Source organism: Rhinopithecus bieti, unplaced genomic scaffold (assembly GCF_001698545.2).
Source record: "Rhinopithecus bieti isolate Rb0 unplaced genomic scaffold, ASM169854v2 scaffold_10347, whole genome shotgun sequence".
Classification (NCBI taxonomy): domain Eukaryota; kingdom Metazoa; phylum Chordata; class Mammalia; order Primates; family Cercopithecidae; genus Rhinopithecus; species Rhinopithecus bieti.
This window is the reverse complement of record NW_016806836.1, coordinates 3,905,082-3,918,810: the sequence shown is the minus strand read 5'-3', so window position 1 is coordinate 3,918,810 and position 13,729 is coordinate 3,905,082. Positions and strand designations below refer to the sequence as shown.

General features: G+C 48.5%; 1 protein-coding gene across 2 annotated transcripts in view; it reads left to right on the top strand.

Annotated features, from left to right (window-relative positions):
- Positions 1 to 11,302, top strand: part of TOX2 (TOX high mobility group box family member 2) — a 160,061-nt gene extending 148,759 nt beyond the window's left edge. For both annotated transcript variants that reach the window (XM_017878035.1, XM_017878036.1), the window contains exons 6-9: positions 6,465 to 6,545; positions 7,403 to 7,798; positions 8,446 to 8,573; positions 10,341 to 11,302. In XM_017878035.1, the coding sequence (XP_017733524.1) occupies positions 6,465 to 6,545; positions 7,403 to 7,798; positions 8,446 to 8,573; positions 10,341 to 10,377 (642 nt within the window). In that variant the 3' untranslated portion in view covers positions 10,378 to 11,302. The remainder of the gene's footprint in view (positions 1 to 6,464; positions 6,546 to 7,402; positions 7,799 to 8,445; positions 8,574 to 10,340) is intronic.
- Positions 11,303 to 13,729: the final 2,427 nt, after the last annotated feature.

Below are 13,729 nucleotides of genomic sequence, written 5' to 3'. Positions count from 1 at the left end.
TGTTCACTGGCTGCCTGGAAGTAAACTCAGTGCTGTTGGGGGTGCATGGTGGGAGTGAGACCAGCCTGTGGCTGCCAGCTTTCCCTCACTTCCCTGATGACCTGTGTGATGCAGCAGAGTGAGCCATAATCCCCCTGGGAACCACACCCCCCACAGCATCTGCAGCAAGCCCCACCTAAGGAGAGTCTGAGCTCAGACACGCCTAACCCTGCCCCTACCTGATAGGCTAACAGGGCAGGTAGAGAAAGACCAAGACAAAGGACATAATCTCTTGGGAACTCTATGGCCCCGCCCACCGCCTGACACTAGGGCAAGCTTGTATTCTCCCTATACTATTGCAGCTGATGCACTCTTGAAAGTGCCACCTCCTGGCTGGAGGCCAACACAAAGCCAGTGCACTTAAAAATACAACTAAGGACCCTCATGGAGTCCACTTCACTCCCCTGCTACTTCCATCGGAGCAGGTGTTGATATCCATGGAGGAGAGACCTGAAGACAGATCACATTACAGGACTCCTTGCAGACACTCCCCAGTACTAGCCTGGAGCCCGGTAGCTCCGCTGGGTGGCTAGATCCAGAAGAGAAATAACAATCACTGCAGCAGGGTTCTCAGGAAAACACATCCCTAGGGAAAGGGGGACAACCCCAAGGAACAGGAGAATCTGAACAGCAGCGCTTGACTCCCAGATCTTCCCTCTGACATAGTTTACCCAAATGAGAAGGAACCAGAAAAATAATTCTGGTAATATGACAAAACAAAGTTATTTACCATCCCCAAAAGATAACACTAGCTCAACCGCAATGGATCCAAACCAAGACAAAATCTCTGAATTGCCAGAAAAAGAATTCAGAAGGTTGTTAAAATAAAATTATACAGGATATGAATAGAAAAGTCTCCAGAGAAAGAGCATAAATAAAAACAATCACAACTTCTAGAAATGAAGGACACAGAGAAATGCAAAATACACTGGAAAGTCTCAGCAATAGAATTGAACGAGTGGAAGAAAGAACTTCAGAGCTCAAAGACAAGGCTTTCAAATTAACCCAATTCAACAAAGACAAAGAATTTTAACAAATGGACAATGCCTCCAAGAAGTTTGGGATTATGTTAAATGACCAAATCTAAGAATAATTGGTGTTCCTGAGGAAGAAGAGAAATATAAAAGTTTGGAAAATATATTTGAGGGAATAATTGAGGAAAACTTCCTTGACCTTGCTAGAGATCTAGACATCCAAATACAAGAAACTCAAAGAACACCTGAGAAACTCATCACAAAAAAAGGAAAGGAAACCCTATCAGATTAACAGCAGATTTCTCAGCAGAAACCCTATAAGCCAGAAGGGATTGGGGTCCTTAAACAATTAGCCAAGAATTTTGTATCCAGCAAAACTAAGTTTCATAAATGAAGGAAAAATACAGTTCTTTTTTTCAAACCAATGCTGAGAGAATTTGCCACTACCAAGCCAGCACTGCAAGAACTACTAAAAAGAGCTCAATCTTGAAACAAATTTTTGAAATACACCAAAATGGAATCTCCTTAAAGCATAAATCTAACAGGACCTCTAAAATAATAACACAATTTTTTAAAAACTACAAGGTATTTGGGCAACAAATAGCACAACGAATAGAAGAATAGTACCTCACATCTCAATACTAACATTGAATGTAAATGGCCTAAATGCTCCACTTAAAAATACCGAATAGCAGAATGAATAAGAATTGACCAACTGAGTATCTGCTGTCTTCAAGAGACTCACCTGACACATAAGGACTCACATAAACTTAAGGTAAAGGGGTGGAAAAAGATACTTCATGCAAATGGATACCAAAAGTGAGCAGGAATAGCTATTCTTATATCAGACCAAACAAACTTTAAAGCAACAGCAGTTTAAAAAGACAAAGAGGGACATTATATAATGATAAAACTAGTCCAACAGGAAAATATCGCAATCCTAAATGTATATGCATCTAACATTGGAGCTCCCAAATTTAAAAAACAATTACTACTAGACATAAGAAATGAGAATGACAGTAAAACAACAATAGTGGGAAACTTCAATACTCCACTGACAGCACTAGACAGGTCATCACGACAGAAGAACAAAGAAACAATGAACTTAAACTATACCCTACAACAAATGGACTTAACAGATATTTATAGAACATTCTATTCATCAGCACATGGAACATTCTCCAAGATAGACCATACAATAGGCCATAAAACAAGTCTCAACAAATTTAAGAAAATAGAAATTATATCAAGTACCCTCTCAGACCACAGTAAAATAAAACTGGAAATCAACTCCAAAAGGAACCCTCAAAACAATGCAAATACATGGAAATAATTAAATAACCTACTCCTGAATGATTGATGATTGTTGGGTCAACAATGAAATCAAGATGGATATTATAAAATTCTTTGAACGATAATAGTAACATAACCTATCAAAACCTCTGGGATACAGCAAAAGCGGTGCTAAGAGGAAAGCTCATAGCATTAAATGCCTACATCAAAAAGTCCGAAAGAGTACAAATAGACAATCTAAGGTCATGCCTTAAGGAACTAGAGAAAGAGAACACACCAAATCCAAACGCAGCAGAAGAAAAGAAATGACCAAGATCAGAGCAGAACTAAATGAAATTGAAACCAAAAAATACAAAAGATAAACAAAAAGCTGGTTCTTTGAAAAGATAAAACTGATAGACCATTAGTGAGATTAACCAAGAAGAGAGAAGATCCAGATAAGCTCACTTAGAAACAAAACATGAGATATTACAACCGATACCACAGAAATACAAAAGATCATTCAGGCTACTATGAACACTTTTATGTACATAAACTAGAAAACCTAGAGGAGACGGATAAATTCCTGGAAATATACAATCCTCCTAGATTAAATCAGGAAGAAATAGAAGCTCTGAACAGACCAATAAACAAGCAGTGAGATTGAAATGGTAATTAAAAAGTTACCAACCAAAAAAAAAAGTTCAGGACCAGATAGATTCACAGCTGAATTCTATCAGACTTTTAAAGGACACCATTCCACAAAATAAAGAGGGAATCCTTCCTAAATTATTCTATGAAGCCAGTTAATCACCCTAATACCCAAACCAGGAAAGGACAGAACAACAACAACAAAAAAGGAAACTACAGGCCAATATTCCTTCTATGCCCAAAATCAGCATAGAAGGGACATGCCTTAAGGTAACAAAAGCCATCTATGATAAACCAGAGCCAACATTATAGTGAATGGGGAAAAATTGGAAGCATTCCCCTTGAGAACTGGAACAAGACAAGGATGCCCACTCTTACCACTTCTATTCAACAGAATACTGTCCTAGCCAGAGCAGTCAGACAAGAGAAAGAAAGAGCATCCAAATCTGTAAAGAGGAAGTCAAAGTGTTGCTGTTTGCTGATGACATGATTGTATACCTAGATGAACATGAATGCAAAAATCCTCAACACAATACTAGCTAACTGAATTCAATGGTGTATCAGAAAGATAATCCACCATGATCAAGTGGGTTTCATACCATGGATGCAGGAATGGTTTAACATACACAAGTCAATAAATGTGATATACCACATAAACAGAATTTAAAACCGCATGATCATCTCAATAGACACAGAAAAAGCATTTGACAAAATTGAGCATCCCTTTGATTAAAACTCTCAGCAAAATCGGCATAAAAGGGACATACCTTAAGGTAATAAAAGCCATCTATGATAAATCCAGAGCCAACATTATATTGAATGGGAAAAAGTTGAAAGCATTCCCCCTGAGAACTAGAACAAGACAAGGATGCCCACTGTCACCACTTTTATTCAATGCAGTACTGGAAGTCCTGGCCAGAGCAGTCAGACAAGAGAAAGAAAGAAAGGGCATCCAAATGAGTAAAGAGGAAATCAAACCGTCACAGTTTGCTGATGGGATTATCATATACCTAAAGACTCATCCAAAAACCTCCTAGAACTGGTAAATGAATTCAGCAAAGTTTCAGGATACAAAATTAATGTATACAAATCAATAGCTCTGCTATACACCAACAGTGACCAAGCTGAGAATCAAATCAATACCTCAACCCCCTTTAGCTGCAAAAAAATTAAAAAATAAATAAATAAAATACTTAGGAATATACCTAGCCAAGGAGGTGGAAGACCTCTCTCTACGAGGAAAACTACAAAACACTGCTGAAAGAAATCACAGATGAAACCAATGGAAACACATCCCATGCTGATGGATGGGTAGAATCAATAGTGTGAAAATGACCATACTGCCAAAAGCAATCTATAAATTCAATGCAATTCCCATCAAAATACCACCGTCATTCTTCACAGAACTAGAAAAAACAATCCTAAAATTCATGTGGAACCAAAAAAGAGCCCTCATAGCCAAAGCATGACTAAGCAAAAAGAACAAATCTGGAGGCATCACATTACCTGACTTCAAACTGTACTATAAGGCTATAGTCACCAAAACAGCATGATACTGGTATAAAAATAGGCATATAGACCAATGGAAAAGAATAGAGAACCCAGAAATAAAGCCAAATCCTTACAACCAACTGATCTTTGACAAAGCAAACAAAAACAAAGTGGGGAAAGGACACCTTATTCAACGAATGGTGCTGGGATAATTGCCAAGCCACATGTAGAAGAGTGAAACTGGATCCTCATCTCTCAGCTTATACAAAAATCAACTCAAAATGGATCAAAGACTTAAATCTAAGACTTGAAACCTTACAAATTCTAGAAGATAACACTGGAAAAACCCTTCTAGACATTGGCTTAGGCAAAGACTTCATGACCAAGGAACCCAAAAGCAAATGCAACAAAAGCAGAGATAAATAGATGGGACTTAATTAAACTAAAAAGCTGCATAGCAAAAGAAATAACCAGCAGGGTAAGCAGACAACCCACAGAGTGGGAGAAAATCTTCACAATCTGTACTTCTGACAAAAGACTAATATCCAGAATCTACAAAGGAACTCAAATCAGCAAGAAAAAAAAACAATCCCATCAAAAATTGGGCTAGGGAAATGAATAGACAATTCTCAAAACATACAAATGGCCAACAAACATATTAAAAAATACTTAACATCATTATGATCAGGGAAATGCAAATCAAAACCACCTTACTCCTTCAAGAATGTCCATAATCATAAAAATAGATGTTGGCATGGATGTGGCAAAAAGGGAACCCTTTTACACTGTTGGTGGGAATATAAACTAGTACATCCACTATGAAAAACAGTGTGGAGATTCCCCAAAGAACTAAAAGTAGATCTATTGTTTGATCCAGCAGTCCCACTGCTGGGTATCCATCCAGAGGAGAAGTAATTGTACAAAAAAGATACTTGCACACATATTTGTAGCAGCCCAGTTCACAACTGCAAAAATATGGAACCAGCCCAAATGCCCATCAATCAATGAGTGGATAAAGAAAATATAGGGGGTGTGTGTGTGTGTATGTGCATACACACACACACACACCATGGAATACCACTCAGCCATAAAAAGGTAGGAAATAATAGCATTTGCAGCAACCTGGATGGAATTGGAGACAATTATCCTAAGTGAAGTAACTCAGGAATGGAAATCCAAACATTGTATGTTCTCGTAAGTGGGAAGTAAGCTATGAGGACACAAAGGCATAAGAATGATACAGTGGACTTCTGGGACTTGGGGGAAAGGATGGGGGTGGTGAAGGATAAAAGATTATACATGAGGTACAGTGTACAGTGCTCAGATGGTGGGTGCACCGAAATCTCAGAAATCACCATTAAAGAACTTACTCATGTACAAAAATAATTTTTTTAAGTAAGAGTTCCAAGAGTAGCAAGAGGGCTCACTAACATGTGATCACTTTGTCAGTCTCTACTTGCATCACATTTGTGCTTTTATTGGCCAACACAAGTCACACGAGGCTAAGCTCGAAGTCGTTCACACCTCCTTGTTTCTACCAAAAGCCGTGGAAACAAGGAGGTGTGAACAAACGCGGACCAATCCTACGATAACATATGAATCTAGGTCTAAAATTTTTAATAAAAGATATTAGCACACCGAATCCAGCCTAATATACTATGAACAAGTAGGTTCGTTCTAGGTTGCACAGGTGACTCAGCATTAAGAAATCTGCACTGTGCTGGATCAGAATGGGGGCTTCAAAGGGCCTTGTCTTTCTGTGATCAGTTGTGCTGATGTAACGTGGAGACCCAGAGAAGTGAAGCCTGTTGGCTAAGGCCACACAGGGAGTTGCTGAGGAACTGGGATATGGCCTGGTCTCCGCAGTTTCTCTGCAGTGCTCCCAGAATGGGGCCAGTGGCTGGCTGACTCAGCTTCTGACCCCACCCCCCTCATCCATTCATGATCCTTGAATCCATGCCTTCCCACCCCAGGACCCTGCACCACATCTCTTCTGCAACTTTCTCCCCAGTGTTGCTCATGTGTTGACTCTTCCAGGCCTATAAGAGGAAGACAGAAGCAGCCAAGAAGGAATATCTGAAGGCTCTGGCAGCCTACCGGGCTAGCCTCGTCTCCAAGGTAACACCTGGAATCTCCAGGCACAGCCCTGATCAGAGTGGGGCCATTTGAGGAATGGAGCAAGAACCGGGGCCCGTGGGAAGGCCAGCACCCCAGGTCTTAGAAAGGATGGGTCAGAACTACATGGTCATGTCTGCAGGGCACCTACAGCGTGCCAGGCTCATTCTGGGCACTTTACACGCATTTCTTTCCACTGGATTCTTCCAATAAGAACCCAACACCCAGAGGGGTTGAGCAACTTGCCTGAAAAGATCCAGTTTGTTGAAGGGGCTGCACTAGGATTCAAACCCAGTTTTGCCAGTTTTATGTGGCTTTTACTTCTGACCACTGATGGGGCTTGGGACATGCTACCCCAAAATATGGCACCTCGTCACCACACCCCCGGCCTCCTCTGTCAACACCAGCAATGTAGGAAGCTAGGTGTGGCTGTGGATGCGTGACCCAAGTGGAGGTGGGTGTTGTTCCTGTTACAGAGGAGATGGCACACAAATTGGTCCATAAAAGGCCAAGTAAAAGGCGGTTCAAAGTCAAGGGAACAACATCTGCAAAGGCAGAGAAGCTGGAAGGGGCATGATTAGAGCTGGCTCAGTGGGATGGTGCTTGTCCCACTGGCCAGGCTGAGGCGCATGGATTCCCCCATGGGGAGGGGACCCCCCAAAGATAAAAGCAGTGGGTGGCTGGATGTTCAGAGCCAAGGGGACTAAGGCCCCTGTGCTAGCTCTGGTTAGTCCAAGCTCTCTCCCAAGAGAGCCAGCCAGGGGCCGTGTCAGTGGGTTGCAGAGCCTCCTGGCCTCACAGCCCAAGTTCTGGTTCGTCCCTCTTCTGTTCTCCAGTGACTGATACCTGTCTCCTTCCAGAGCTCCCCGGATCAAGGTGAGACCAAGAGCACTCAGGCAAACCCACCAGCCAAAATGCTCCCACCCAAGCAGCCCATGTATGCCATGCCAGGCCTGGCCTCCTTCCTGACGCCGTCGGACCTGCAGGCCTTCCGCAGCGGGGCCTCCCCGGCCAGCCTCGCCCGGACGCTGGGCTCCAAGTCTCTGCTGCCAGGCCTCAGTGCGTCCCCGCCGCCACCACCCTCCTTCCCGCTCAGCCCCACACTGCACCAGCAGCTGTCACTGCCCCCTCACGCCCAGGGCGCCCTCCTCAGTCCACCTGTTAGCATGTCCCCAGCCCCCCAGCCCCCTGTCCTGCCCACCCCCATGGCACTCCAGGTGCAGCTGGCGATGAGCCCCTCACCTCCAGGGCCACAGGTAAGCAGGGAAGAGCAGGAACAGCTCTCTGTAACTGTGTGGGGAGGGGAAGCGGCTTTGCCCTTTCAAAGCCCAGCCCTGCCACTGACCGGTGATATAACCTCAGCCTTGGCACCTGACCTCTCTGAGCCTCAGTTACCACGTCTAGGAAGTGGGTCTCACACACCTTATCTGAGATGTGCTGGCTGCAGTGAACAGTTCACAAGTTGCCAGACTGACTCAGGATATTCCAGTCCCTGCTTCCTGCATCCTCAGCCCTAGCCCTGGCCTTTCCCAAAGCCTTCGAGACCTTACCCCTGCTAATTGTTCCACAGAGATTGCTACAAGGTTCACATGGCCCTTAGAGGTCAATGGGCTTAGTAATTCCATTTTACAGATTGGGAAACTGAGGCCCACAAAGGGAAAGGCCCTGAAAGCAAAGTCCTTCAGCCCCTGATTCAGCCAAGACAAGGGTTGAATATTTCTCAGGGTGCTCTACTGGGAGCAAGGCAGCAGCCCTGGAGGCAGAGAGGCAATTCTGGGTGACATGGAGGCAGTGTCTCTTCTGTGTGGACACCCTTGGACACAGGGGCTCCCACCCCGGGAGGCCTGGGACAGTCTGCCCCCTTCTCTCCTTGGCTCATGGCCTCCTCCTTCCCCATCTGTAGGACTTCCCACACATCTCTGAGTTCCCCAGCAGCTCGGGGTCCTGCTCACCTGGCCCATCCAACCCCACCAGCAGCGGGGACTGGGACAGCAGCTACCCCAGCGGGGAGTGTGGCATCAGCACCTGCAGGTTAGTCCTCACCTGTCCCTGCCTTTGTCCTGCCAGCCAGGGAGACTGGGAATAGGATGGCCAGGGATGGGAGAATGGCCACGGGCAACGTGGACAGGGGAGGACACTGCAGTCACTGTCAGCCCTGCCGAGGGGATCGAGACCTCAGATGACACCGCAGAGCCAGGCCCCGGGAGGACTCTGCTGGCCTGATCCTGAGGCCTGCTTGGGAAACTGACTAGTCTTCAGTCTTGCTGCTCCTTCCTTGCTCCTGTTTTTTTCACAAATGCTTCCACGTGACATTCACAGATGAGTCCTGCATCTTAGGCCAGTTCCCTAGAAGCAGAGCCTGAGGCAGCAGGGATTGGGTGCCCTTGGGGATGTGCTGGGGAAAGCCTGCAGGCGAAGGGGGTGAGGGAGGCAGGATGGGGTGGGGGAAGGAGCCGAGGGGGGATGTGGCCTCAGCTGAAGACTCGCTTGTGCCTCATCCCGTGGGAGCCCTGGAGCATGAACTGTGCTAGAGTGGCTCCCACCTGGAGGTCAGGGAACTGGCTTTTTTAACCCCTTCATCAGTCAGCCCTCGGCTGTGGGCTGCCCCGGTGGGGAGTGGAGCCTACTGGGCAGGGCAGCTCCCAAGACTAGAACAGCTGAGAATGCAGGACAGGGGACCTGGGTGAGACACGGTGGGAGAACGGACCCACTATCTATCCCAAGGAATTAGACACCTTAGAGACCCCTTTCCCCTGCACCCCAGCGTCCTACCTAGTCCTCCCGTGGGCCTCCGTTCCCGTCCTGCACTCCACCTTTCAAACCCATGCTAACGCCTCCCTCTAAGAGGTCTTCCTGGATCCACGCCACCCCAGCTCCGGGGAAGAGTGACCTTTCACTCCAGCCAGCAGGAGAGGGAGGATGCAGTGAGGAGGGATGCTTGCTCCTTCACTCGCCAGCCGGGTTCCCATTCCCTTGGCAAAAATGAGTGCCACAGCCACACCTGAGGAATGTAATGCCAAGCAGCTGTTCCAGGGATAGCGCCACACCCTGGAAGCCACAGCGCACTTGTTGGGTGGCCACCTTGCTGCTGAGAACCCCTGCCCCCAGCCCCAGCCTCGGCCTCCCAGCACAGGGCTGATTCCTCTACTGATCCCGCCAGCACCCTTGGGCACTGAACAAGTGGCCACCGTGCATGCCCCGTTTCTGACATGCCTGGGGTGAGATTCTACGTGGGTGGGCGGACTCGGCTCAGCAAGAATCCCTTCCCTGCACCCCAAGCACGTGCAGACCCTCCTGCCCAGCCCTTTCCCGCCCCCAACTTTCCTTCTCAAAAGTCAGAATACTTAGGGCATGTAGGGGAGTGTCATGCAATGTCCAAGCCTCCTGAGGCTGGCCCATCACATCCAGCATGGAGGTCGGACTGCAACAGGGCTGTTTTAAAAACATAAAAAGCACCTGTCCCTCCCTTAATTCAGTTTGAGATTTACAAATTCCTGTGATTAAAAACGGCTGTGAGAGCAATGGTGCCATCAGCATGCGCCTCAATGAAGGACAGACACACTACTGCCCTTTCACCCAGGGCTGAGGACCAGGTGGTCCCCTGCTGGGATTCCAGGAGGGGCTTGGTGCAGAATGCGGTGGGGGTGGGGGAGCAGCTGCAAGTCCCTCATTCGGCTGCAGAGGGGCAGCTGAATCCAGTGGGGTTTGGGGGGGGGGGGGTAGAGTGCAGGGGTCCTGGTGCTCCCCTGGCCTGGGGAGGTACCCAACAGCTTTGACAGCCCCTCCTCTCTCTCTCAGCCTGCTCCCTAGGGACAAATCGCTCTACCTCACCTAATCCCGCCTCCCCACCATCCCTGAGGCTCGCTGGAAGGCACTGCTCAGAGCCTGAAGGGCTGACAGCAGAAAAGAGGCCCTGGCCAGAGGCGGGGTGGCCCATCGGAGGGAGCAGTGACACACCCATTGCCGAGGGCTGAGTCTCTTCCTCGACCTCCCACCAGACTCTGCAGAGGCAGCCCACTGCCCGCCGCCAGCCCAAAGAACCTGCAGGAACCTTCTGCCCGCTGACCTGCTTGCTCCAGGGTAACTGTGGACCCTGTCTTCGCCCTGCGCACGGTACCCTATGTCTGGATGCCTGGCCCCAGCCCCAGCTCAGGTGGGCTGCCCCTGGCGGGGTCGCTTACCAACGGACACCCACCCCAGATGCATGGGCCAGGGGGCCGGCCCCCATCATAGACGTGCACATCGGTTTTCCAGTGTGAACAAAAGATTACGAAACCTAGAAACTGTTGGTTCCGTGTAAGTAGTTGACTACGTGTTTTAGAACTGTGCTGAAGACATCTGTAAGATTATTTTGTGGGGAGAAAAAGTAGTTTCCTTTAAGGTAAAAATCATTTTATATGATCCTTAGCACATTTTTAAGTTTTATCTTAAGGGAGACGTGCACAAAAGCGGCTGCCAAACCGTTTCGTCATCCTCACAGCAAGGACCGGACGATTGCTAGCCACCCCGGAGCACCGCTCTCCTTTTAACCATGTGTTCATCTGTTTTAAATTGCCAGCGACGACTTTTGTCTATTTATGAAGAAACCTTGAGAACAAAGTTGCAGCTTATCCTACCGTGTGCGTGGTTTTGGGGTTTGGTTTGGGTTTGGGTTCTTGACGTCGTTTGCAGCTGTTTCATGGCCCTGGCGAGTGTCTGTCTTGGTGCCCAGTGCTTCTCTCAAATCTCTTTATAATAAAACTTCTGAAAGCTGAAAACAAGTCTGTGTTTCCTTGTCCTTGGTGAGTCAGGGTTGAACCTCCTAAAGTAAGCATAGAGCCCCTCGGGCCAGATGGACTCAGGTCAAAGTCTTGCCTGACCTTTACCAGCCCGTGTGGGTTTGTGTGGCTGATGGGAGCACCCTGACCTCAGTCTTGCCCTCTAAGGGGGTAACGGTGGTACAGACCTGTAGGGCTCTTGTGATGATGAAAAGGGGTATGGGCAAGAGTGCCGCCACACAGGAACTTGCATCGGCTGGTGACAGTGGCGAGCCCTTCCTCTGGAGGATGGGGCCTCCCAGGCTTGTGGAAGTGAGCAGTGGGAACCCAGGGAGGAGGCCAAGGGGTTTTTCAAACCTGAGTGTAGGAAGCATCCTAGACGGGATTCTTTAAACCAGGTTTCCCAGCAGATATTAGATGGTGATACTAACAACAACAACAAAAGGCAAATAATACCTGACTGTTTTAACTACATCTGGAAAAATACCAATTGCCTGCTGGAAAGCTGCAACGCTTGCACCCTGCATTGCAGCCATTTTGAGGTGGGGGCAGGTGCCCCTGCTCCCAGCCAGGCTCGGGACTCAGATAGAGGAGCCTACACCCTCAGGACAGCTCTCCCAGCCTCTCACTCTCCAATCACGGTAAACCCCTCCTTCCAGATGACAGCCCAGGAGTGGGGTGCAGTTTCCCCACTGGAGGGCATTTTGTAATCCACTTTGGAAAAATAAGAAAGAAAACCCCAAACAAACCAGCCACCTGCCATCCCATCAGCAGCAGCACCGCAACGTGCGGCATAAATATTTCATGTGGTTACAATTTCCTTTTCTGTGTGGAGCTTGTCAGTAACATGACGGCTTAGACAGTTTAATATTCAACTCTTGCTTCCACGTTTGCGAAAACAGCATCACTGGGATCCACGCAGACAGCCCACAATGACAAGAGTACAAGGCCCTCCTTGTAAAGTGGTGCTGAGGCAGAGGCCTGCTGCCATCCCTCACAGCTGCACCAGGAGCTCAGGAGTCTTCCAAGCGTCCACATGCCAAGGCCAGCCTCTGGGCTGTACGGGACACGCAGAGGCCTCAAGCAGAACCTAAGCACCCTGCCTGCAGATACTGGGGACTGTCGCACGGGTGTGTTCTGGGGCCCCAGAGAGTGGAAATAGAACCTAAAGGCTGATTTCAGGGCCATGGAGTGGACAGCACCTGTCTTAGTCCATCCCAGCTGCCATAACAGAGTGCCATGGGCCAGGTGGCTCACAGCAACACAAACTTACTGCTCACATTTGTGGAGGCTGGGAGGTCTAAGATCAAGGCACTGGCAGCTTCAGCGTCGGGGGAGGGTTCACTTGCTGGTGTGTAAACATCCATCCTCTCTGTGTCCGACAGGGCGGGAGGGGAGGGCACTCTCCAGAATTTAACAGCGCTCACCCTAATCCTGAGGGCTCCACTGGGTCACCTTCCAAAGGCCCCGCCCCCAAATGCTGGCCCATTGAGGGTTAGGATTCCAATAGTCAAATTCTGGGAGGACACAATCCTTCCGTCTGTAGCGCCGACTACAGTGGTTGGCGCTGGTGTCCCCCTCTCCCCGGGCTCTTCTGTTGCCAGAGCCCATCCCCAGGTCCTGAGTGCCATCCCAGTCATTACCCCCTTGAGCTGCCACAGCTAATGACCAAATAATGGAGACGCCAATTCTGTGGTCCCATTCACAACCCGAGTCCCTGGGAGCAGCCTGAAGCCGCCTCCAGCAGCAACACCATCCTTGCTAAGCTCCTTCCTCCCACCCCGCCCTGCTGAGGATATAACTCTCTTCTGAGAGTACCCACTCAGGAAATTGCTTGAACCAGAATCCCCATCCAGGCCTATATGTTTCTAAGGCAATAGCCTACCATACTGGCTATGCCCATGGTCCAAGTGGGGTCACATCAGTATTGCTCCAAATGTCTCTGGCTCTGACCTTACCTGTGACTATAAGATTTTCAGCCCTGGAACAACCACCCCACTCCAGGGGCTTCCTCCTTCCTGGGAGGCAGCGTCTGCTGCATGTTTTACTACTCCATCCTGCAGTGACGCTGGCCACGACCCACAGAGCATCCAAGAGCCCAGGGTCCCACCTGCTGTAAAAGCACTGGGGTCTCTGCCATGGGCTCTCCCACTCCCCATCCCTGCGCTCCCAAAGCTGCCAGCCCTGGGTCCCCCAGCCTTGTCGTGGGCCAGGTTCTCCCTGCAGCATCCTCCACCTGCCAGGGCCAGTCTGCGGTCGGGGTCAGTCTGTGGTCGGGGTCCCTCACACCTTGAGGCTTCAAGTTATTGCTGTACCCTAGAGCAGTGGCCCCAACATTGTGAACACCTTTAACTCCTGCCTGCAGCCTGCCCCCACTGCCCACAGAGCTGGCCCAGGGACCAACCCCACTCACCCTTCCCAGGGCCAAGC